We start from the raw sequence: 24721 nt of genomic DNA, 5'->3' as shown, positions 1-24721 counted from the left end.
TCCTCAAAAATACAACTTGCCTAATAATTCTGCACTCCCTGTATATATTCCAGTAATAGTGTATACTGCAATGCTAAAAGTAGTGACAGGGGCAACTGGATTAATAGGAGACCATTTTAGCATCCTGACTTCCAAGCAAGCATGTCTCACCTGTATTGAGTTCTCATCCAGTTTCTCTGTTCCAACCTCAGTGACACTCAGCTGCAGACGATAGAGCTTGGGCTTATCTCTGGAGTCTGACCCATCTCAAGGTTACAAGAAAAAGAATATTAGGATGATTTAGCTACTATAGTAAATTCAGAATCCTGTCTAATGTCACAAGCCATGAATAAAGGTGCCCATACACTCGTCAGATTGGCAGCAGATAGATAAGAAATGCATCTGATGATCTATCTGATGCGTTTTTTTAGAACATTTTTTACCAGGATAGAATTCCAATAGATTTCAGTTTGAAATCTATTGGAATTCTATCTGATGGCATTTTTTTGCCATCAGATTTCCATTAAGGCCAATGCAAACTGATAAGCAATCTCATCAGATCGACCTAAATTTTCCATCCTGCCAGCTCGATGGAAATCCATCGAAATCGGCCATCGATCGGTCGATTGGTCAACCGATTTGCAAACGATCAATCGATCGATCGGGATCGATCGGTCGGCCAGAAAATCGGCTGAGTGTATGGGCCCCTTAAGTTGTGGATGTAAAACTAAAATGACTACACAATTAAATCAACATGCATTTCTTTAACACCATCTGCCAACCACTGAACCTAAAATGGACATGCCTAGCAATCATAATTTTTTTTATGTCTATGAAACATTTCCTAAAAGGCCACTAGTTGTAATATTTAATACAGGTGAAGGTGTGAGGCTGGAAGTAAATGCTGTAAGTTGTACCGTAAGTTGCTTATTAGCTCTACAAATCTGTGACAAATAGGCAATTACATTTGTACATTACATTAAAGAACAACACCGGGAGTGGAGGAAAAAAATAAATAACTTCTCAGTAATTGCAAAGGTTTTACAGACAAGCTGTCACTGACCACTGCTGCCTCCTATTCTGAAAAGTAATTCAAGGAGAGTATACCGACAACTGTCCAAGAATAACAGTTTACATTGAAAGCTTGTAAATCCTGAAGCATGGCAATCCACCCACCTACAATGTGATCAACTGCTACAAGAGTCATACCAACACTACCTGTACTATGGTCACTTAAACGGACAGCTAATGAAGCTCCACCCATAGGGGTGGAACATGTGTAGGTAGGTCTTATGCTAGGTACACACCATACGTTTTTCGGCAGATTTAGACGGTTCAATAGATAAATTGCGTCATGTCCGATATTTCCGATTGTTTTTCTGGTCGATTTATCATAGAAGTGAATGGAAATTGATAAGAAGAGATAAGAGAATCGAGCAGAAAATCGAGCGGAGAAGCGGATGGAAAATCAACCGAAAAAAATGCATCTTGTGTAGCTAGCATTTAACAAAAATCTCTATCCTATGCCCTCTCCTTCTAGAACAGCTCTCCTAGCAAAGGGACTCCAGTGCTTCTGTGCTCTCTGCCTCGTATGGATACTGAGCAGTACTTCTGCCACTACAAGTGATCAAGAAGAACAAAAGGACTATGAATAAAAATCCATCAAGTATTTCACATTTAACAGTCTAAATGGAAGGGTCGGCATTACAATTTCCTTTTGTTAAAACACTTTATAAATCCCAGTTTCCCTTTGGGAATTGGGCACTAAAATTTAAAGCAAAAAATATTTTTAAACATTGCAACGTATTTTTTGTTAAAATTTTATACAGTGTCAAAATATTTTTGGACATGGAGTGGTTTATAATGAGGCTTTGATGAACTTGGGAAACTATAAAGGTCTATTTTCTGCTTTTCCCGGCATCTGAAAGATGTCATTTCAGACCAAGACCAGCATAAGCACTGCTATGTTATGAGGTACAATGCAAGTCACATAGCTGGTGTGAGAACAAAAAAAAGTGAAGCTCAGCTGTCTTTAGCTCAGCTGTGCCAGTGGGAAAGTGCTATTACATTCTGGGCAGGGGCGTAGCAATAGAAATAGCAGCAATAAAATCTGCTATGGGGCCCTGGAGCATAGGGGGCCCAGAGGGTACTTCATTTATTCACCATTAACTTTCATGTGTTTCTCCACCCTCTGACTTTGTCCAGTGCCCATAAACTATATGCGGTGTAGATTGCATGAGAATGTTAATTACCCAATTACCTCATATCCACAGGGTAGGGGCAAGTCGCACTACCTACATATGCAGGCCCCATGAAAGTTTTGCTATGGGGCCCCATAACCTCTAGCTACGCCACTGGTTCTGGGCACAGGGCTGGGCGGCGTTGAAACTATACCACATCAGGCTTAAGAAGCCACAATTGCAGCGTAGTTTTAACTACGGCCAGTTTCATTAGATCAGCAGGATGCCAGGCAACTGGTATTGTTTAAAAGTAAACATCCATATCCCTTTCAGTTAAGGTTCCCTTTAAAGAGGACGTATGGGGTTTTTTTTTATTTGTATAACAAATTATGTAATGCTACCAAAATGTATTTTTGTATGCTGTTGCACATAGTAATGTTTTGTGATGAAAAGTGTGGACTGCTTGGTACTCACTTTAAACTCATCAACCAAACTGATCTTTGGAGATAGCAGTTTAGTAATGAGCTCTGTAAAAATATACCATTTGCCTCCCAGACAAGTAACATTTTCTCCTTTTAGGCTGAAGAAAACCTAAAACATTACAAAAGCACAGTTCCTGGACTTTGGTAGCTAGGGTCATTTTTGTTTTTTTTCCTTATGCAAGGACCTTAACATTGGTGAAGCGCATTGCAAGTGCAAGACAGGCCTCATCTTGCTACAAAGAGTACCAAGTACAGCTCAAAATTAAATTTCCATTGGTGATACATTTATATTGTTTTAAAATACTTTAAAATGACTTTGTAGTAGCAAACCTTAAAATATATAATGATCTACATTTTAAACTGCTCATTTTTTTTTTTTTTTTTTAAAGTGCTTGAGAAAATGTGTAAATCCCAAACACAAAAATATATATATATATAGTGCAGGGGTGAGAATGGGTTACTAAAAAAAAAAGATCTGAAGTGAGAATGATATGGTAGCAGCCATCTTTATGCACTTTTAAAAACTTCCAGTTGCCTAGCTGTCATGCTTATCGTTTTGGCTTCAAAAATCCTGGGCACACCCTTCGAACAAACCTACAGCCAGCGGAGTCAGAGTAACGTCAAACAACATATGATCTGCATTGCTCATTCTAGGTCAATTATTAAGGATCAGGGATCAAGCCCCATTACATGCACAAGGCAAGTTGCCCCACAGGGACCAAGAGTGCAGCGCCAACATCGTAACAACAAACGCTGTTATAGGCTGAACTCCGTGACAGCTCACACTTACCAGGTGAGATCTGTCCTGTATAGGACAGCGTTTGTATCTACTACTGATGCCCTGAAAGCGCTCTTTCTTTTTTTGTGTTCTAGTTATCTCATGTGGATCATAGAGATGCCTGCTGTTACGGATCTGCCTGATCGCACCATAGGGAATGATCCCAATTCGCAAACAACCAACGTCGTATAGATGTATCACTAGACCCCAGGCTAGCGACACGCCTGTATAGGTGAGCGGAGGGAAAAGTACAATGGAGCAGTTTGCCGCAAGTGGGGAGAAAAATGCGCTCGAGGGCTGCTAAAGATCTAGCATACTGGATTCTTACTAGAAGTCAGATGGCTGCTGTACACATTCTGGATTGACTCTAGATTCTTGGCCGAGGCGGTCTTTAGCAGCCTCTACAACAAGAGTTCAATCCAGTGCGAGTACGTAGCTTAATAAAGTAAAAAAGAAAGCCTGTCATGAAATACTGTCTTAATGATACAGGAATAAGAAGAGGGTCTCCGGGTCAAATACTCATCTGATCAGATGCAATTCATCCAGACAGGTGATCGCTCGGTCCCCCCCCCACCCTCCTCAGAACTGTGTCCATGGTGTTTTTTTTTCTCTTCTACAAATCTCTGTCAAGGCTCTGGCCACACCATCTGCATTGCCACGACCACCCCCAGCTTCGCAATTAATGGCCCAATTGGTGGCTCTCGAGCTGGAGGCGGGCCGTGACAACACAGTCTGAGGATTCCGAAGAGCATTGGTAGACTTCAGAAAATGGCAGTGACTGCGTTACCAAAAGGAGGCATGAAGCATTGAATCAGGTAAGTGTTTAACCCTGAGCACCCCCTCGGGAAGGGGGGGGGGGGGGGGGGGGGATTACTGGAGGTACAGGAGTCTATAAGAAAGAGGATCAGCACAACAACCACACAAGTAGTAGGCTTTAAAAGTCAACCAGCAATGGCATCTTCCATATTATTGTGGTTCAGGTGTCCATTATTGCAGTTAATGCTTCAAAACATTGTTGCACAAATCTGTTTGAGGAACCAGCACATAAGTAAAAAGTAGTAATTTTTCCCCATCGCAATTTATCTCAAGCTTTTTTTTTCTTTGTCAAGTACAGATGAGAAAAGGAGACATGAGAAATAGAGAGAATATCAGCACAAACGACCACGTGATTTGATGTTTCAAGTTCATTTTGAAACATTACCTTCACAAGAATGATAGCTGTAGCAGGCAAAGTGGTTCCTTCTGCCTGAGGACAGAACACACACACAGACAGGACCCAGGAAAAGACATCATCAGCAGAATAGATCATGCAGAGCATGCCAAGGAAAGCAGCAAGAAAAGATAGGAAAGTGTGAATCAGCAGCCTGGCAATTTTATTTTCTTTCAAAAGTGAAACATGCATTTCAAGGAAGGTTGAAGGTTAAATGCAAGCCGGTGTCATTCCTGACTCCTATTAAACTCTGTGCACAGATACCTCCTCTAATTAAATTATTTATGGAAAGCTTTTGTACTCACTAGTAATCCTCATTACAAAGATACAAAACTACTAAAATCTACTAAATGTAAACCTAATAAAAACTATAGACCAAAACAGACATTTAATACATTAGAACGTAAAGTCCATACACCAGCATACAAATGACCAAACAAAAGATATTAGTGAGGGCATAGTGCAAAACAAAGAATATATGTGAGGTATAGGTGAGCAACATGTACAGAAAGTTATTAGGTTGCAAAACTGATATTACTTAAAAAAAAAAAAAAATTGTGTGTTTACTCAAGAAATTAAAGTGCAAGATGAACGTGGTTAGATTTTGTGTATTCATAAAACTTAATTGTATTTGGATCCCATCTCACATAGAATAAAGAGAGCTATGAAATGTGAGACTTTGGTGTGTATCCATTGGTGGAGAGGAATACACCACATGGCACCTCACACAGTTGTTAAAGAGAGTCTGAAGCGAGAATAAATCTTGCTTCAGACCTCATAGATAGCAGGGGCATGTGTGCCCCTGCTAAAACGCCGCTATCCCGCAGCTTAACGGGGGTCCCTGATCCCCCAAATCCCCTCGTTTCAGCGGGGGAGCGCTTCCTGGTTGGGGCAGGGCTAACCGCCGCAGCCCTGCCCCACGCGCGTCTGTCAGACGCGTACCTCCGCCTCTCCCCCGCCCCTCTCAGTCTTCCTTCACTGAGAGGGGCGGGGGAGAGGCAGCGATGCGCGTCTGATAGACGCGCTGAGAGGCAGGGCTGCAGCCGTTAGCCCTGCCTCTCGGAGCAGCAAAATCTACGACCAATTTGGTCGTTGATCTTGCGGGGGGTGTTTGGGGGTGAAGGGACCCCCGTTTAGCCGCGGGATAGCGGCGTTTTAGCAGGGGCACACATGCCCCTGCTAACTATGAGCTCTGAAGCTAGAATTATTCTCGCTTCAGAGTCTCTTTAAGGAACCTTTAAACAGTCACCAACATTGCACCTCATTAGCAGAATTTGCAATTGAGAAACAAAATTTGACTTGTGCATCACCATCAAAAGCTCTCTCAAATGACTGTACAACGTAAATACGACTACGGTACATCATAGTCTCTTAAATCTCTACTGCAGTTCTGTACATATCTATTTGCCACCCACACCGTAACAAAACTTCCTTTAATCCAATTCATAAAACATACACTAAAATAAACTTGCAGCGAATACAGAAGGCGGCCAGTGACTAAATATACGCCTATGCTGAAAAACAGGTTATCGTCAACATCAATGATGAAGGATGAGTTTCTTCATTCATAACAGCCTTTTGATTAATTGTGCACAATGCATCTATAATAAGACAAATCAATGATTTCATAAATGATGCATGTCTAAACTTGAACAGAAAGACTAAAGAGTGGCTGATCACATCTTACCTGGACTTAATTCTACTAAGTAAGGTAGTTTATCAGGAGAAAGGGAGTAACCATAGGCATCTGCTCTGTCTTTGCCCTTTAAAGGTTTATTATTCATTTTTCGGTTCTTCTTTGAAAGGTAATCTGGAGGTCGTCTTTTTAACTGAAACACAAGTTCTCCTACAAAATTAAAAGCAAAAAGTCAAGCAAACTGTCATAGTGTATTGGAGTTGCTGTCTTTTCCACACTCGAGGGAAATTTTCTCATCTAGTAGGTTGGGAAGTCACTTAGGGTTTATAACAGCCCTGGGCAAACTACGACCCCACATCCAGCCCACTTGCGCTGTTACACCGGCCCGCCGAAAGGCGGACGGATTCCTCTCATTCCCCCCTCACTCCATGCAGAGTTGCAACCAGGCAGCGGGGGTATTTGAAACTCGCCTTCTATCACCACTTCCCACATTGCGTCTCCATGACAACAGGACATCACATGACGTGATGCGCCAGCGTGTAATACACTGGCATGTCCTGACATCACATCATGTGATGCTCTTTTGCCATGCAGACACGACGCGGTAAGTGGTGATTAAAGGAGAGTTTCAAATCTCCCGCTGTCCGCTCGCAACTCTGCAGGGAGGAAAGAGGTTGGAATGTAAAGAATGCAGCCTACGTAAAGATTGCCCAGCCCTGGTTCATAACCAAGTAGACTGGCACTTTCTCCATCATCATAAATTAGGTGAAATAAATCATATGCTTACATTTTTGCATATTCAATAAATACAGCCATTGATGGTAACACCGGTAACTCACCAAGAAAAAAATAATTAAAATGATCTAGTGAGGTATGGTTCGGCGTTCGTCATATAGCTTTTTTATACAACAATGCATCATTCTCAAATAATTTACAGTATACACACTACACACTGCATTTTAAACTATGAAAAAGAGCAGAGTTAATGACCCTTTGAACTTCTCTGCAGTAAAATCATATCTGAAGTTGTCTTTCACTGTTTCTGTGATGTATAAGTGCTTCAGAAAATAGCACTGTAGCCAACCAAGTCTGGTCGAATGTTCTATTTCTTAACTTAACACATACTTAACACATTCTTAACACGTACAATTCATCATGAGTTTATTTTCAGTTCAGATTCCCTTTTATGTGATGTAGCTTTACTATAAAACTTGCCTTTCTTCAGAGTGTAACCAGTGAAGACAATCTTCCCCACAGCGATTTGGTCTAGAGATGTTCATGGAACATCCAAGCTGGGAAGATCCATGCCATTGTTCTCCATCACCTTCTCTCAGCCTGCTGTCTGTGTCATCTCCTGCAGCCCACTTCCTGACTGCAAGTGCTCTCTGTTACTGCCCACTGCTGCCTCTGACCACTGAGTGTAAAGAGTGTTCCCACTTTAGTCTTGAAACCCACTACTGTTTTCACTCTCATTGCCCACTATATGTCTATCCTTGGTCTGTTACTACCTCTTGTTGTTCAGTCTGAATGCCAATTCTGTGTGAGACATTTTAGCTCATTACTGCTCTATGTACACCACCTCTCTAAAGGTGGCCATACACTGGTTGATTTGCCATCAGATCGACCAACAGATTCCTCTCTGATCTAGTCTGATCAGAGAGGGCTCGTATGGCTGCCTTTACTGCAAACAGATTGTGAATCGATTTCAGCATGAAACTAATCACAATCTGGTGGTGGTGGTGCTGCCACTGCGCCGCCAAATCCCCCCCCCCCCCCCCTGCATACATTACCTGCTCCAGGCCGGCACGAGTCCCCTGGTCTCCGCTGTCTCTTCTCCGCTGGGTTCCAGACCGGCAGGCTTCACTTCTTTCTGTCTAGGAAGGTTTAAACAGTAGAGGGCGCTCTACTGTTTAAACTTCCTGCCGGGACAGGAAGTTCAGTGAAGCTGCAGCCCTGGAGCCCGGCAGTGAAGAGACAGCAGTGACCGCGGGTACTCGCACCGGCCAGAGCAGGTAATGTATTGCGTCGGTCATTCGAATGCCGCTATCGACGCACTCCCGACGATTGAGCGAAATGTTCCGCAGACGGAAAGACAGGAACGATTGATTTCGGACGGAAATCGATCGTTCTGTCAGCGTTTGTGCAACGATTTCACAGCAGATTCGAACACAGTGATCGAATCTGCTGTATATCGGTGGGAAAATCGTTAGGTGTATGGGCCCCTTAACACTGGCATCAGTGTTTTGTCCTGTCTCACCTCCCCCTGCCCATTGTTCTAATGTTGATTCTGCTTTACTATCAGGCATCCTCTGTCTCCTCTAGGCCTCTTCTCCATGAGCAGCTGAAGGTGGCAAATTCACTGCCTGTCAGCAGCTCCCATTCCCTGGCCGGGTAGCTAGTGCTCAGCATGGGCAGTGGACAGGCGGACCCACCATTAAGTTGCATCTGAGCACGGTGGCTGCCATGCTCATACACAACAATAGACTTTTTGCAGCCAAGTAACACCCCCGCTTGTCAAACATGACACAGACAGTGTAACCGAACACTACCATTCCGAATGGTGTGTGGTTGATAAATGAGCAGTTCATCTGTTCATGGAAAAGAGGCCTAACAACCCTGCTCTATTTCTCAAACCTGTTTTCCTCTTTAGGTGCATACACACGCAATACTACAGGATCAGGACCAGTCGTTCTCTATAGTAGTGCGTGGGTACGCACCTTTTCTCCTTGAGCTTTGGCTACATTTTCCATCCACTAGCCCTTTTTTTCCAAGTCACCTCCTTCCTCTCTGCCACCTTTCTCTATTTGCAAACTAACTACCTTGTGCCCTTTATGCTAACTACTCTCCCACAGGTATCTCTCACCAGCATCTTCCATGCTTGCCCCCTTTCTTGGCCCACTATCTGATTCTTGGATTTCCCATTGACTGTCTTTTTTTTTCCACCGACACTTCCGCACTACCTCTCTTTTTCACTATACCTAGCTACATACTGTATATATATTCTTATAAGGGCTCCGTTTTGACTCACTGCATAATGTATGCAATCTGCATGGTAACAAATGTCCCTACATTTTCATGAATGGTTCACAGTACAGCTACGTGTTCCTGCAATTTAACATGTCTGTGGACATTTTAGCAGACAGCAAAACGCAATTTCCCATTGGGTGTATTGTATTGAGGCAGAAAACATCCACGTTCTAACGCGGTTTGCTGTGCAGCAGGAAAAGCACGCACAAAATTGTGACTGAGCGTCTGGAGAAACCGATCCATCCATTTTCACAACTCACAAGTTACTCTACAGAATTGCCAGTACAGGGGCTGTATCAGCATTTTGCACCAGCAATACGTTGCACCAGGTGGTAATTTTGTTACCATTAGTTACAAAATGTTGAGTGACACGGATCATAAATTGCTCATCAAGACAATCAGTGACTCATACGGATGTAAAGAGCAAATTATATAGGAAATTGCAAGCAACGTGTTTGGTTCCATTTACCTTTATCACTTGGCCAGTCTCGGAATATCTGTAGAGGGCAGTCATCATCATCTAGTATGGCTTCTTTAATGCCTTTATCTGAATGCTGAGCACCAGGTGGTAACATTACCTAACCAATACACACATAAAGTGTATGAACAAATGTTAGCATAAACAGTGCAGTACATTTTGTTAGACAAACAACTAGAGGACCTGCTGAACTGCATGTTTGTAAGATGGCACTTCTGTGATCTTCCATTCCTATGTTTAACAAAGAACCAGACTTGTGCAGCCCCAATAGTTAATACAGTAGAATCCTTTCATAGTAAACTCAAGGGGACCAGGAAAAGTTGTTGCTATATCAGAAGTTTATTATATCAGAATTGGTCTCACATTGTATATATACACAGGCGCATTTGCTGGGACCTGAGGACTGAGTTCACTATATCAGCATTTACTATAATGAGATTCTACTGTAATGCTTTTTGCAATAGGGATATTATGGAATTAATGAGCCAATGTTAAATTTTTCATAAACCTTTAATGGCAACTTGAAGCAAGAGGTATGTGGAGGCTACCATATTTATTTCCTTTTAAACAATACCAGTTGCCTGGCATTCATGCCGATTTATGGCTGCTCTGGGGTATGAATCACACAACTGAAACAAGCATGCAGCTAATCTTATTAGAAACCTCTGATCTGTGTGATCAGGGTCTGTGGCTAAAGCCTCGTACACATGAGGCACAAATGTAGCAAGACCAATAAAAAAAAAAAAAATAATAAAAAAAAAATGACAGCTCGTCGCCAGGTCCCTCTGTGCTGCAGCCGTACACACGGCTCATAGAGGGACAGAGATGCGGCGGAAGCTGTCGCCCGAAGGTTCCTTCCCCCGCCGGAAGCTCGGTCCATGGTAAGTGTGTTGCTGTTGCTAGTCTGCATACATACGGCGGACTATCGACAGTTGCGGCGAAAGCTGTTGCAGGCGATTGGCCGTGCCAATCGGCTGGCGACAGCTCTGACGGGCGATGGTTCGGGGCGCGCGCCATACACACGGGCGACCTGTCCCCGCAACACACGCGCGTGCCACGTGGTTGCGGCGACAGCCGTAGCCCGTGTGTATGAGCCTTTAAAGTAGAATGCTGGGAATACACGGCTCGATTTTGAGCCATTTAGATGGCTCGATAATTTCTGACACGTCCGATCTCCCGCCCGATCGTTTCCACGCTCGATTCTGCATGATAGACAATGGAAAAAGATAAACGAGCGAAAGATAAGAGAATCTCCCGCAGAATTGAGCGCGAAAAACGAGCCGTGTATTCCCAGCATTAGAGGCAGAGGACCAGCAGTACAGCCAGGCAACTGGTATAAAAAGAAATATATTTTCTGCCGTATAAGACGCTCCGGAATATAAGATGCACCTAGGCAGTGGCATAGCAACAGGGGATGCTGAGGTAGCGAACGCACCAGGGCCCTTAGGACAGAGGGGCCTCAGGGGGTCCGATATCATCCAAAGTATTAGCTTTTTATTGGTTTTGTGCTGGTAATAATCACTTCTATAGATGCTTTGAATAGTAGTAATTAAACTGTTCCCCATCCCCTTCTTGCACCTTTGACACTGCAGCTGTCCTTGGCAGGTTTTGGTGCGCCGTTTTAACAGAGTGCTTGAGTGCTTCCCCCCTTACCCAATGTAAAACTTGCAATGGGACCTATAGCTCCTTAGCACCTCCACCACACCTAGGTTTAGAGGGCAAAATCCAGGAAAAAAAATATATACTTAACCTGGCGAGTCTATATTCCAGGAGCTTTTTGTAGCTGTTCTCCCTCAGTTTTCTCTCCTGTGTCCCCTTCTGTCCCCAGTGTGCGTCCCCATCTTCAAAAAATATCTTGATATTCTATTAAAATGTCCTTTCTTGGATCTGCATGAATTTATATGTATTGGCACGTTTTTTCCTCATTAAAGTTTTCCTAAGTCATAGCAATTAAGGCCTTAGAGAGGTTGGAACCCTCTTCCACTAGTAGTGACTGGGGTGCATGGAGTGGCCACTGCCTGGTATCTAGATGCTAATAATTCTGGCTTGAATAAAATGAATACAAATTGTGTGGAACTTGGAACTGGGTCAGAAAGTGCATTTGAGTGTCACAATTCCAAGCTGCATATAACCTGCATTAAATCTGCATGTAAACTAGAATTATTAGCAACTCCCTGACTATCTCTAGTGTCTGGCTTCCTGATCAAATAATTGAGGTGCTAATAACTCCCCAATGTATTCAAATGTAATACAAATTGTACGCGGCATGCAAATGGGCAACTGTCAGATGTAAATGGCCCAATTTCAAGCTGTATACAATGTGTAGGCAAGGCCAAAATGCTCATTGACCATCTCAACTTACATCCAGTGTTAACATACAAGTTAGTGGTTTAATTACTCACCAGTTTGAGGTAGTCTACTATAAAATTAAAAAAAAATAAAAAAGACACCAAAATGCAAATGTGCATAAAACAAGAACATCCATTCACAGAACTGCATAAAAAATTAGGCCTTTTCAAATGTGGATTGAAGGTCATTGCTGGAAAAATACCTCAGAAAAAAAGCTGAATGTGCAAAGTCAGCAGACTGCACTGCATGACAACACAGATGTGAATTTCATGACTGTACACAAAGACACAGATTTAGATCACGTATGCAGATTGTATTCATTTGCAGAGGTGTGTTAAACCACACCTGTACCAGAAATTGATACTAAACAACTCTGCACCGTGGAATCTTTTTACAGTGAGTCATGCTATATTAGTTCAAATAACTACAATAAAGAAAAGAAAACCAAATGGGAGAAAAGCATGCATTCATTTTAAAGTTCAACGAATGTAGTTAAACCAACACAGCCTAAAATAGAACCACACAGACTAAAAACTAAAATTACAACTGCACAGCAGTCAACCATTTGAAAGCTGGAATGGCACATGACATACAAGATATAAACAACTTTTGTATGCTTGAGCAGCCTAAGGACAGAGAGCTGCCAACCACTCAGCGGAGCATCCTTGTTTATGCTTAAGGAGAAATTTGATATTTTTAAACATAGTATGTTAACCCTATGTCTGCTTCTATGAAAGCAGGAAGTAGACACTGCAGATTTATTGCAGGATTTGTATCAGCTGTAACAAAGGATATTTTTATTATGCATAAGCATAGGTTATTATGCCGTTGCTTAACTTTTAGAGCAGATCAAAAGTTCTGAGTTCAGGTCCATTTTAAGAATCTGCCCTGCGTCTTTTTAATGGAGTTAAAGGGAGCCTAGGTAAGATATATGTGGAGATATGTGGAGGCTGGCATTTACATCCTTACATATTGCCTGGCTGTTATGCTGATCCACTTGCCTATAATACATCAAGAAAGACACTGAACAAGCATGCAGATCAGAGGTTTCTGATTTCAGCTGTGTGATTCATACAATACTGACCACAAAGTTCAGAAGGACTGCCAGGCAACTGGTATTGTTTAAAAAGAATGTCTCAATTCGGGTTCCTTTTCAGACTTTGCTGAGCTCTAATGCTGGCCACAAGAGACATTCCATTAGATGCAGAAGGGTAGGGTCAGGTGATCTGTGTACGCAGGGGAAGACTGGCTGGTGCTCCCTCCCTGCTCCCCCTTGACTGATTATTTTTTGAACAGGGTTTAGCAGCCATGTGTGCCCAATAAAATTGCAATGTTGTCTCAGTAGGAAAACAAACTACAAGACAAGTAACATTCTGAATTGCGCTTTTCTTATGGCAGACTCAAAGTGCTTGCACTGCAGCCACTAAGGTGCGCTCAGTGGGCAGTAGCAGTGTTCGGCCTGAAACTCACTAAAAAGTACAAAGCGCTATCGCAATCGCTAGCGATTTGTGATAGCATTTTGCAATCGATTTTGGGAGAGTTTTCCCTGCTCCTACACGCTCCATGCTGCACGTCCTGTGAATGCGATTTCCTTAACTACTTAAACGACCGCGGCGGCAGCACCAGGACCACCTAACGCAGAGTGGAGCCAAGTCCTGGAGCTGCAGTTTGGCACTGAATGCATGATCGTCCCCTGCCGGTTCGCCATCCTATGGCGATTCAGGACGGCACGCGGGGGGGGGGGGGGGAGGGAGGGAGAGGGAGGAAGGAGAAAGGAAAAAGCCTCCCTTCTTTCAAAGAGTCCGGCAGAGTGTCCTATTAAGGACACTACAAGGAGGCAGAAATGATTTGTGTGCTGAGTTGTAGGGCTAGCCAAGTACTTTCAGCAGACTGAAATGGAACGATAGATTTACATAAAATAACAAAAGTGGCTTGTTTACGGTTTGTGTTAATATATTTTTTTGTAAGTGGCTTTACAATGAAGGCTTATTTCCACTGGGTGCCGCATCTGTTTAACACGACAACAGTGCTACTACTTGGCCACATCCAAATCCCTATAGTTGTGCATGGCAAGGCTATCGTAATTCAAACGGGTGATACAGAAAAACACCAAAAGAGAAACTGCTGTCAAAAGATAGATCCCTCTCTGATCTAATCTGATCAGAGAGGGATCGTATGGCCACCTTACTGCAAACAGATTGTGAATCGATTTCAGCCTAAAACCGATCACAATCTGTGGAGCTGCTGCCGCCCCCCCCCCCCCCCCTTCCCCTGCATACATTACCTGTTCTGGCCGGCGCGAGTCCCCCGGTCCACCGCTGTCTTCTTCTCCGCCTGGTCCCGGCATCTTCCTCGCATCGGCTCCCGGGTGGCATCTTTCCCAACGGCATCCGCGTATAACTGTCACTCCAGTGACAGTGGAAGTTCAAATAGCGCGCCCTCTATTTGTACTTCCGCTGTCACTGCAGTGACACAGGAAGTTATACACTGATGCCATGATGCGGAAGGTGATGGGAGAAGATGCCAGCCAGGAGGTGACAGCAGTGACTCGCGCCCGCTGAGCAGGTAATGTATCTCCGCTGTACTGCGTTGGTCGTCAGGCATTCGAACGACGCACTCCTGACCCGAGAAAAATCTTCCGCACGGATGGATCGACGGGAGTGATGGATTTCGGATGGAAATCCACCGTTCTGTCAGCGGTGTGCGCGGCGATTTCACGGCCGTTTCAATCACTGATCGAAACGGCCGTATTGTGGCGGGAAAATCGTTAGGTGTATGGGCCCCTTAAGGCGCACACACATACACACACACACACACACACACACACACACTTGTAGTGTGGGTAATTTAAAAACAGGAGTGATAATTTCAGATAACCATTACTGCAAGTGTGTGCAGTATTTTAAACTGCCTAAAGGTGCGTACACGCACTACAAAAGGCAACGACTGGTCCGCCGGACCCTCCCGCTGTGCGGTCTTTTAGCCGACAGTAGGGCGTGTGTACGCACTGTCGACGGATTGATAAGGCTCAGCGGATAGTTCAGAAACAGCCTTATCAATCCGCCAACAGTGCGTACACACGCTACTGTCGGCTAAAAAGACCGCACAGCGGAAGGGTCCGACGGACCAGTTGTTGCCTTTTGCAGTGAGTGTGTAGGCACCTTTCAGATACACTGACAGATCAAAGCTTTTCAAGGAATGCATATTCTTCTCCCTCAGAGGAAAGGCTCTGTAAGCAGGCAAAGGAAGCCAGCCCTCCCACCTCACTCCTGGGCCTAAGGACCTGTGGACAAAAGGAAGTCTGAATAAAAGTGTTCTAGGTGGGCATAACTGATAAGAGGCCCCTGCTGTGCAGTACAAAAACAATGAGGAGAGATAAAGCCAACTAACAAACTAAAACAAATTGAGGCCATTAAATTGCAAGTACAAAGTCTGTGGAACAATTGAGCCCCAGTTATCCTAACAATTAAAACAAATATATGTATACACAATACAAACACTACAAATAGCATTTGTCTCACCCTTGCAATGCAGAAGTCCCTGGGATTTTCTTTCTCCATGCCATATTTATCCAGTGCTTCGGCAACAGCAAAATCCGCTGTATCATTTGTGGACAACAAAAACGTTTTGTAGGGAATGTTTGGCTTTAAGGTGTCAGCATATATTCTCAGTGTCCCACCTAAAAACAAAAAAAATATTAATATATACACTGTACAGTGGGATGCAAAAAAAAGGGCAACCTTGTTAATAGTCATGATTTTCCTGTATAAATCATTGGTTGTTATGGTAAAAAATGTCAGTTAAATATATCATATAGGAGACACACACACAGTGATGTTTGAGAAGTGAAGTTTATCGGAGTTACAGAAAGTGTGCAATAATTGTTTAAACAAAATTAGGCAGGTGCATACATTTGGGCACCACAAAAAAGATGAAATCAATATTTAGTAGATCCTCCTTTTGTAGAAATTACAGCCTCTAAATGCTTCCTGTAGGTTCCATTGAGAGTCTGGATTGTAATTGAAGGTATTTTGGACCATTCCTCTTTACAAAGCAGCTCTAGTACATTCAAGTTTGATGGCTTCCGACATGGACAGCTCTCCATCTCACACCACATATTTTCAATTATATTCAGGTTTGGGGACTGAGATGGCAATTCCAGAACGTTGTACTTGTTCCTCTGCATGACTGCCTTAGTAGATTTTGAGCAGTGTTTAGGGTCGTTGTCTTGATCCAGCCCTGGGGCAGCTTCAACTTTGTCACCGATTCCTGGACATTGGTCTACAGAATCTGCTGATACTGAGTGGAATCCATGCGTCCTACAACTTCACCAAGATTCCCAGTCCCTGCACTGGCCACACAGCCCCACAGCATGATGGAACCACCACCATATTTTACTGTAGGTAGCAGGTGTTTTTCTTGGAATGCTGTGTTCTTTTTCCTCCATGCTTAACTCCCCTTGTTATGCCCAAATAACTCAATTTTAGTGTCATCAGTCCACAGCACCTTATTCCAAAATGAAGCTGGCTTGTCCAAATGTGCTTTAGCATACCTCAAGAGGCTCTGTTTATGTTGTGAGCGGAGAAAAGATTTCCTCTGCATCACTTTCGCATACATCATCTCCATGTGTAAAGTGTGCCAAATGGTTGAACAATGCACAGTGACTCCATCTGCAGCAAGATGATGTTGTAGATCTTTGGTGTTGGTCTGTGGGTTGACTGACTGTTCTCACCATTCGTTGCTTCTGTCTATCCAAGATTCTTCTTGATCTGCTACTTCAAGCCTTAACTTGAACTGAGCCTGTGGTCTTCTATTTCCTCAATATTTTCCGAACTCTTATGAAAATCTCGGAGACTGCTTTCTGTATCCCCCCCCCCCCCCCCCCTCAACCATGATGGTGAACAATCTGCCATCAGGTCATTTGAGAGTTGTTTTGAGAGGGGGTCTGTTTCTTTAGAGAAAATTAAAATAGGAGGGAAACTTACAACTGACCCCTTAAATACTATCTCATAATTGGATTCACCTATGTATGTAGGTCAGGGGTCACTGAGCTTACCAAGCCAATAGGAGTTCCAATAATTAGTTCTAAAGGTTTTGGAATCAATAAAAGGACAACAGTGCCCAAATGTATGCACCTGCCTAATTTCATTTAAACAAATTATTGCGAACTTTCTGTAAATCCAATAAACTTAATTTGTCTCCTATATGATAAACTTGACTTTTTTTTCGTAACAATCAACGATTTATACAGGAAAATCATGACGATTAACAAGGTTGCCCAAACTTTCGCATCCCACTGTACAATTATATTTCCATAAATATATTTCCATAAATTCATAATCATACATGCATAAATTCATGTCACCTCGTATACCTCGGCTGAGCCGGTCAATAACTACCACCTCTGGAGAATTCCACGTGTAAAGAAGCCCCCGACAAGTCAGGTAAAAAGAGGCACGCATCCAAGGACATTTGGGCACCGCCACAAGCCATAATGTGACTGGCTATAGCCTGCATTTCTTCATTATAATATACAGTAGACGCCTGTGGCAGGGCCCAAATTTCCCATTTACAGCTCACACCCAAATTGCCTGTTTCACACAAGCCTTGCATCATTTAAAATTACAAACGAGGTTAGTGCACAAACTAGCACATTACTAAAAAAAAAAAAAAAATTTCTAAAGGTATTAACCTTATTCACCAAATTTAGAGCAACGCCCTTTATTATATATCAGCAGACAGAAGCTTTTTGCTGTTTAGTGCCGAACTAAAGCCAAAACCAAAAGAGAAAATCTAACTGCAATCTGGATACATTAATACTATTAGTGTTTAAAAGCAAAAGGTTTTGTGAGCAAAATATTTGTCACTACAGTACAGCTTAAGCTTTACACTAAACTTAAAATACATACTAACAAGGGGATATGTGATATTTATAACATCAGATTGACTTGAAGAATGCTGTCATCAAGCTTAAAGTGAACCAGAGACGAAGCACCCTCATGTATATTACCATACATATCAATGGGAACATGACAGTAAACACCTACCCTGCACTTTGTTTCATTCTTCTCTGCTAAATCTGCCTGTTATCAGCCCTGATAAGAATCACCGACTGAGCATTCAGTCTAGCTTTCACCAGAATGATTATAGCTGAGTCAGTCTTCTGTGATGTCTTTTCAAGTCCAAGCCTGCACCCTTGTGGCTCTGCTTTGCTGCTTCGAGGATAACTAGCAGGCAAGCAGAGGCACAAGAGGGCAGACTTGGGCTTGAAAAGACATCACAGAAGACTGACTCAGCTATAATCATTCCGGGGCAAAGCTAGACGAAATGCTCAGTCGGGGATTCTTATCAGGGCTGATAACAGGCAGATTTAGCAGAGAAGAATGAAACAAAGAGCAGGGTAGGCGTTTACTGTCATGTTCCCATTGATATGTATGGTAAAATACATGAGGGTGCTTCGTATCTGGTTCTCTTTAAGATGTGAACTCTGCACCAAAACTAGAACTGATTTAAAGGACGACTCCAGCAAAAAAAAAATAAGCAGTTGAAATCTTACAGAATCAACAGGTTTTGGACTAGTCCAACTCCTTATGGGGAATTCTCAGCGTTTTCTTTGTTTTCAAAAGCATTTCCTGAACAGGAGTTGCTAAGTTTAACTGCCGAAATAGTAAGATACCACCCAGCGTCACTAACAGCAGTTAGACTTAGCAACTGCTATTCAGGAAATGCTTTTGAAAACTAAGTCTAGCTACCGTTAGGGACGCTGGGTGGTATCTTACTATTTCGTCAGTTAAACTTAGCAACTTCTGTTCAGGAAATGCTTTTGAAAACAAACTGCCAAAATAGTAAGATGCCACCCAGCGTCCCTGACGGCAGCTAGACTTAGCAACTGTTATTCAGGATATGCTTATGAAAACAAAGAAAACCCTGAGAAACGCCCATGAGGAGATGGAATAGGTCCAAAAGCTGGAGGTTCTGTCAGATTTTAACTGCTTACTTCTTTCGCTGGAGTGGTCCTTTAAAGAGAAACTCCGACCAAGAATTGAACTTTATCCCAATCAGTAGCTGCTACCCCCTTTTACATGAGAAATCTATTCCTTTTCACAAACAGACCATCAGGGGGTGCAGTATGACTGATATTGTGGTGAAACCCCTCCCACAAGAAACTGGAGGACCGTGGTACTCCTGGCAGTTTCCTGTCTGTGAACCTTGTTGCATTGTGGGAAAATGGCTGTTTACAGCTGTTTCCAACTGCCAAAAAAAGCATGCAGCAGCTACATCACCTGCCAACAGTAAAAATGTCACCATGTAATAAATGTCAGAATGTAAATAAGGGATTTAAAAGGTTTTACACTGGGCAAACACTGACTAAATCATTTATACATAATTATTGTAAAAATGAAGCACTTTTTTTTAATTACATTATTTTCACTGGAGTTCCTCTTTAACAGGTTCACCCTGATCTGTCCATTTACTTAACTGGTTAACTGAACAAAACTTAGTTTTATTAAGAAGCTAAACGTATCCTCACCAGAGTCTGGTCGGCCATCAGAGCTGCGGAACTCCTGCATTCTCTTTTCCAACTTCTGCTGTCTCCGTCGCTTCATCACTACTTCTGGATTAGATATTGTGCGAGTAAAGCTGGTTTCTGGCATATCTTTATAAACTTCTGCAGCCAGGCGTGAGTTCTCACTAACAAAAACGGAGATAAAACAAGTTTTTGGTTGATGAGATTTAAATGGATTTTAGTTAAAAGTAACAACCATGTACCATTCCCAAGAAAAACAAATTTAACAGTATAAACACAACACCATGTGGCTTTTTTAGAACGCTGTTCCAGTTAAATTTTTTATTTTACATCCAAGAAAACTGGTAAATACCTGAAAATTCGGGCCAGCACAAGGGATAGTCCATGAGGTGCAACAATTTTAAGCTGATTGTATTTTTTGCAAATATATGTGGCTTCAAAGTGGACCAATAATGAGCAGGTTCATTTCCAAAATGAACACATTTACGTTAAATTAGAATCAAAAATAATTTTACTTCATTGACCATTCCCAATGAGCAGCATAGCCACAACTTCCGCCCTGCTGACCAGAAGTCGGTACACAAATCATCCTACTCCGTTTATGAAACTACCAACTCCAGGTACCCAAAATGGCTCTGACTCCTCGACTTAGACTCTTTAGTAATACTTACCAGGGCTGTGGATTTGGTTCAAAACTCATCCGACTCCCGACCCCTCAGTTTTTGAAACCACTGACTCCGACTCCAGGTATCTAAAATTGCTCCGACTCCACAGCCCTGCTGTTGACCGGGTACTGTGCCACAAACCAGCCTTCTCCTAGCACGGGCTTTCTCAACCAGGGTTCCCTGGAACCCCAGGGTTCCTTGAGGACTCTGCAAGGGTTCCTTGGCATTTTCCCTCATCGTGGGGGAAGTATAATAGAGCTCACTATAATAGGTGGTACTGTAACAAGTAGCACTAAATTGGGGGATCAGGAGACAGTATAATGACTGGCAGTGTAATAGGGGTAGTGAAATAAACAGCTACACATACTTTTAAAGACAATGCCTCCTGCAAAATAAATGCAGGGGTTCCTCGAGATCAAAAAGTTATTTGCAGGGTTCCTCCAGGGTAAAAAGGTTGAGAAAGGCTGCCCTAGCATCAGAGAGCCTGCCTTCAGCTCTGCAAACTGCTCCATTAGAATACATGGTAAACGTTACCTTTTTCCTGAGGATATGACTTTACACAACTTTGGAAGTTTTTTTTTTTTTCTACAGAATATTTCCCGGAGGAAAATCATTTAAGTATTTATATAGCACCGACATATTACACAGCGCTGTACAGAGTATATATCGCCTTGTCACAATATAGCCCCTACCATAGTCATATCTATGTATGCATCGCATAGTGCATGTATCATAGTCTAGGGCCAATTTAGGGGATGCCAATTATTTAATCTGTATGCTTTTGGGACCTGTGAGGAAACTGGAGTGCCCGGAGGAAACCCACACAGACACGGGGAGAACATACAAACTCCATGCAAATGTTGATTTCTTTTTCTCCACACAACACCCATTTAGTTGGGTGCTAGTTAACATTATCTATATATATTTTCGACTCCTGGGGCGTGAATAGTTGAACGGTAAGGCTATGCTCATCGTGAAGGGCTGGGTAATTTGCTGCCACTATTAAAATATGAAAAGTTACTAATTGCTCATTTATACAGCATTGACCACACATGCTAATAACAAATGTAATAATTAAAAAAATAAATCAATTCAACTTTGCTAATAGATAAAAGAGCATACATAAACTTTGATGACAGTGGCAAGATGTTAAACAGAATCCACTATTGACAGGTCAGGCAGAATCCATACAGAGGCCATCACTTGACCTGGTCATCACCATTTTCCCCCCATGAAGGTTTCTCAAGTGCTGGCATTTGTGATGGTTTCCAAACATTCATTTGTCTGGAATGCAGTTGGATGGATTTAGGACAAAGGCTGCATTGTTTACCGAGGCCTAATTGTTTCTTGCCATGCAGTGATAAAAGCAAGCTTGAATAAGCAAGGATAGTAATGATATGTCTGTCACATCGCATTTACTATGGTTAAAGGGAACATGCCCATTCCAAGGGGAAAATACTAAGAACATGTTCAATCTATTGACTTAACATGTTCTTGTAGGCTTACTTTACCTATTATGCACAGCGATGTGTTTCATATCCATGTCATTTATATATCAATCATTTCAGATGTTCATTGCTTGAAACTATTGGTTGCGATCCTTTGGACTGACATTCTACTGTGCGCACATACCATATACAAGTATGTTCCGTGGTGTCCTTCTGTTCCTTTACAGCAAAGGCCCATTTGCTATTAACTTTTTCTTCTTAGTTTTCTCCTACATGATATTTTCACATATAGTCATTCAAATGTCGTTAAAGCCACCAGCAAGCAAGAAAATACTCCAAATGATTTTCAACTGTACCCAAGGTGAAAGAGCTAAGGAGGCTGCCATATTTATTTCCTTTTAAGCAATACTAATTGCCTGGCTATCCTGCTGATCCTCTGCCTCTAATAATGGGGATACACCATAAGTTTTTTCAGCAGATGGTTCGATAGATAATTTCTGACATATACAATTTTATTTTCAATTTCTCATAGAAGTGAATGGCAATTGAAAAGAAAAAGACGATCGGAAAATCGATCAAAAAGAAGATCGGATAGCAAATCGAATAAAAAAAAAAAAAAAATCTCATTGTGTATTCCCAGCATATTATGTTTAGCCACAGACCGTGAATAAGCATAAGCAGCAGATCTGTTTCTGACATTGGCCTCAATTCACTAAGATCATGCTGGAGATAATAAGGCATGAGAAAAACTTACCTCCACATAAGAGAGAGTTATCTTATCTCTTCATTCCTTAAAGAGACTCCGTAACAAAAATTGCATCCTGTTTTTTATCATTCTACAAGTTCCAAAAGCTATTCTAATGTGTTCTGGCTTACTGCAGCACTTTGTACTATCACAGTCTCTGTAATAAATCAATGTATCTTTCCCTTGTCAGACTTGTCAGCCTGTGTCTGGAAGGCTTCCAAGTTCTTCAGTGCTGTGGTTCTGCTATGCACTCCCCCCTCAGGGAGGAAAGAAACACACAAATGATCTCTTGAGATTCAAAAGGAAGGCTGTATACAGCCTGCTTGTGTATGGATGTATTTTCTATGTGTGGACATACTGTACATCAACCTACTTCCTGTTTTGGTGGCCATTTTGTTTGTTTATAAACAAACTTTTTAAAACTGTTTTTAACCACTTTTAATGCGGCGGGGAGCGGCGAAATTGTGACACAGGGGAATAGGAGATGTCCCCTAACGCACTGGTATGTTTACTTTTGTGCGATTTTAACAATACAGATTCTCTTTAAGTTACCTCCTCTGTAGTCATTTTACCTCCTCTGTAGTTAATTTACCTCCTCTGTGGTTATTTTCACATGCAGTTAACAGCCTGTCTTTAAAGGGACTCTGAGCAGTGCAGAAACTATGGAAAGATGCATATCGTTTTAAAGCTCTCTTTCTCCTCTTTCCAATGATATATAAAGCGCCACCCTACGCCTTTTAGTTTTCGCTATTTTCGCAATTGAAATTGCAGCGGCCGCGATTTCAATCACGAAAATAGAGAAAACTAAAAGGCGTAGGGCAACGATTTAGGTGTCGCCAGAAAGAGGAGAAAGAGAGCTTTAAAATGATATCCATCTTTCCATAGTTACTTGTATTACACAGGACGACACTTTCCCCAGTGTCAGCAGCTCCATTCAGCAGAATGGAGCTGCTGACTTTAGGAAAAAGTCACCCTGTGTAATACAATGTAACTATGGAAAGATGGATATCATTTTAAAGCGACACCTAAATCGTCACCCTACGCCTTTTAGTTTTCTCTATTTTCGTGATTGAAATCACGGACGCGGCAATTTCAATCGCGAAAATAGCGAAAACTAAAAGGCGTAGGGCGACGGTTTATATATCATTGGAAAGAGGAGAAAGAGAGCTTTAAAATGATATGCATCTTTCCATAGTTTCTGCACTGCTCGGAGTCCCTTTAACTCTGGAGTTATTTTAAGGATTGAAGAGTTAACTTAAAGACAGAAGAGTTAACTTTAGGTTTGCCTGAGGTAAAATGTTTCCTGAATACTACATGTCTTATCACCATGGTGACAACTCTAGAAGAGTTATTAAAGACAGGGGATAAGCTTAGTGAATTGAGGCCATAGTCAGATCTAACAAGATGAACTGCATGCTTGTATCTGGTGTGATTCAAACACTAGTTGCTGGATAGTGTACTGGTTAAGGGCACCACCTTTGACATGGGAGATCAAGGTTCAAATCCTGGCTCGGGTCAGTACCAATTCAGTAAGGAGTTCAAGGTAAGACTCCCTAACACTGCAGGGTGGCCTCTTGAGCACGTTCCAGTGGCTGCTGCTCTTGAGTGCTTTGAGTTCGACAGGAGAAAAACACTATACAAATGTTCAGATTATACATATGTTCAGACTACTGCAGCCAAACAGATCAGCAGGGCTGCCAGGAAACTGGTATTGTTTAAAAGGAAATAAATATGGCAGCCTTTTCCTTTTCATCTCTGCTTCCCTTAAAGGTACTTTTCACAAACTTTTTGGGATTTTTTTCCATTGCAAAGTACTGGAAAGTTATTTTAAAAAGAAGTTGAAAAATGGTCTTCTAGATGTTGCAAAAGTTAATTGCATATGGGCCAGAGTCTGAAAATCCCAGACTGACTGCAATTGCAGTTTCTACAGGGATAGACTTCTGGAAAGGCAACAAAGGACAAGGCCTTGGGCGACTGAAGCCCAAAGCAGCTCCTCAACATGAAAGTGTGGCTGCTACATATGAAAGAGGAGGCTGAAAATGGGGAGCAACCGATGAAAAAGGGAATGATGCCCAAGGAACCTGTTCATGAAATAGGGGGCCTACAGTACATGCATGAAAAACATGCAAGAGGGGGCTGCACATGGAATGCGAGAGGCGTTGCTGCGCATGGAGGGCGAGCCACAACATACTTGGTCTAGGGGCACAAAAAGTATA

General features: G+C 42.3%; 1 protein-coding gene across 22 annotated transcripts in view; it reads right to left on the bottom strand.

The window, feature by feature from the left end:
- AFDN (afadin, adherens junction formation factor) overlaps positions 1-24721 on the bottom strand; it is a 329459-nt gene that overhangs the window by 199548 nt on the left and 105190 nt on the right. For 15 of the 22 annotated variants that reach the window (XM_068231796.1, XM_068231782.1, XM_068231787.1 and 12 more), the window contains exons 5-10: positions 19651-19811; positions 15641-15798; positions 9762-9870; positions 6317-6475; positions 4621-4665; positions 151-245 (exon numbers count right to left, since the gene is read on the bottom strand). In XM_068231796.1, coding sequence (XP_068087897.1) covers positions 151-245; positions 4621-4665; positions 6317-6475; positions 9762-9870; positions 15641-15798; positions 19651-19811 — 727 coding nt within the window. The remainder of the gene's footprint in view (positions 1-150; positions 246-4620; positions 4666-6316; positions 6476-9761; positions 9871-15640; positions 15799-19650; positions 19812-24721) is intronic. The other 7 variants (XM_068231789.1, XM_068231790.1, XM_068231791.1 and 4 more) reach the window with 1 other exon arrangement.

This window comes from Hyperolius riggenbachi, chromosome 4 (genome assembly GCF_040937935.1).
Source record: "Hyperolius riggenbachi isolate aHypRig1 chromosome 4, aHypRig1.pri, whole genome shotgun sequence".
NCBI classification, from domain to species: Eukaryota; Metazoa; Chordata; class Amphibia; order Anura; family Hyperoliidae; genus Hyperolius; species Hyperolius riggenbachi.
Note: the sequence above shows the minus strand (reverse complement) of the source record. Positions and strands in the feature narration are given on the sequence as shown.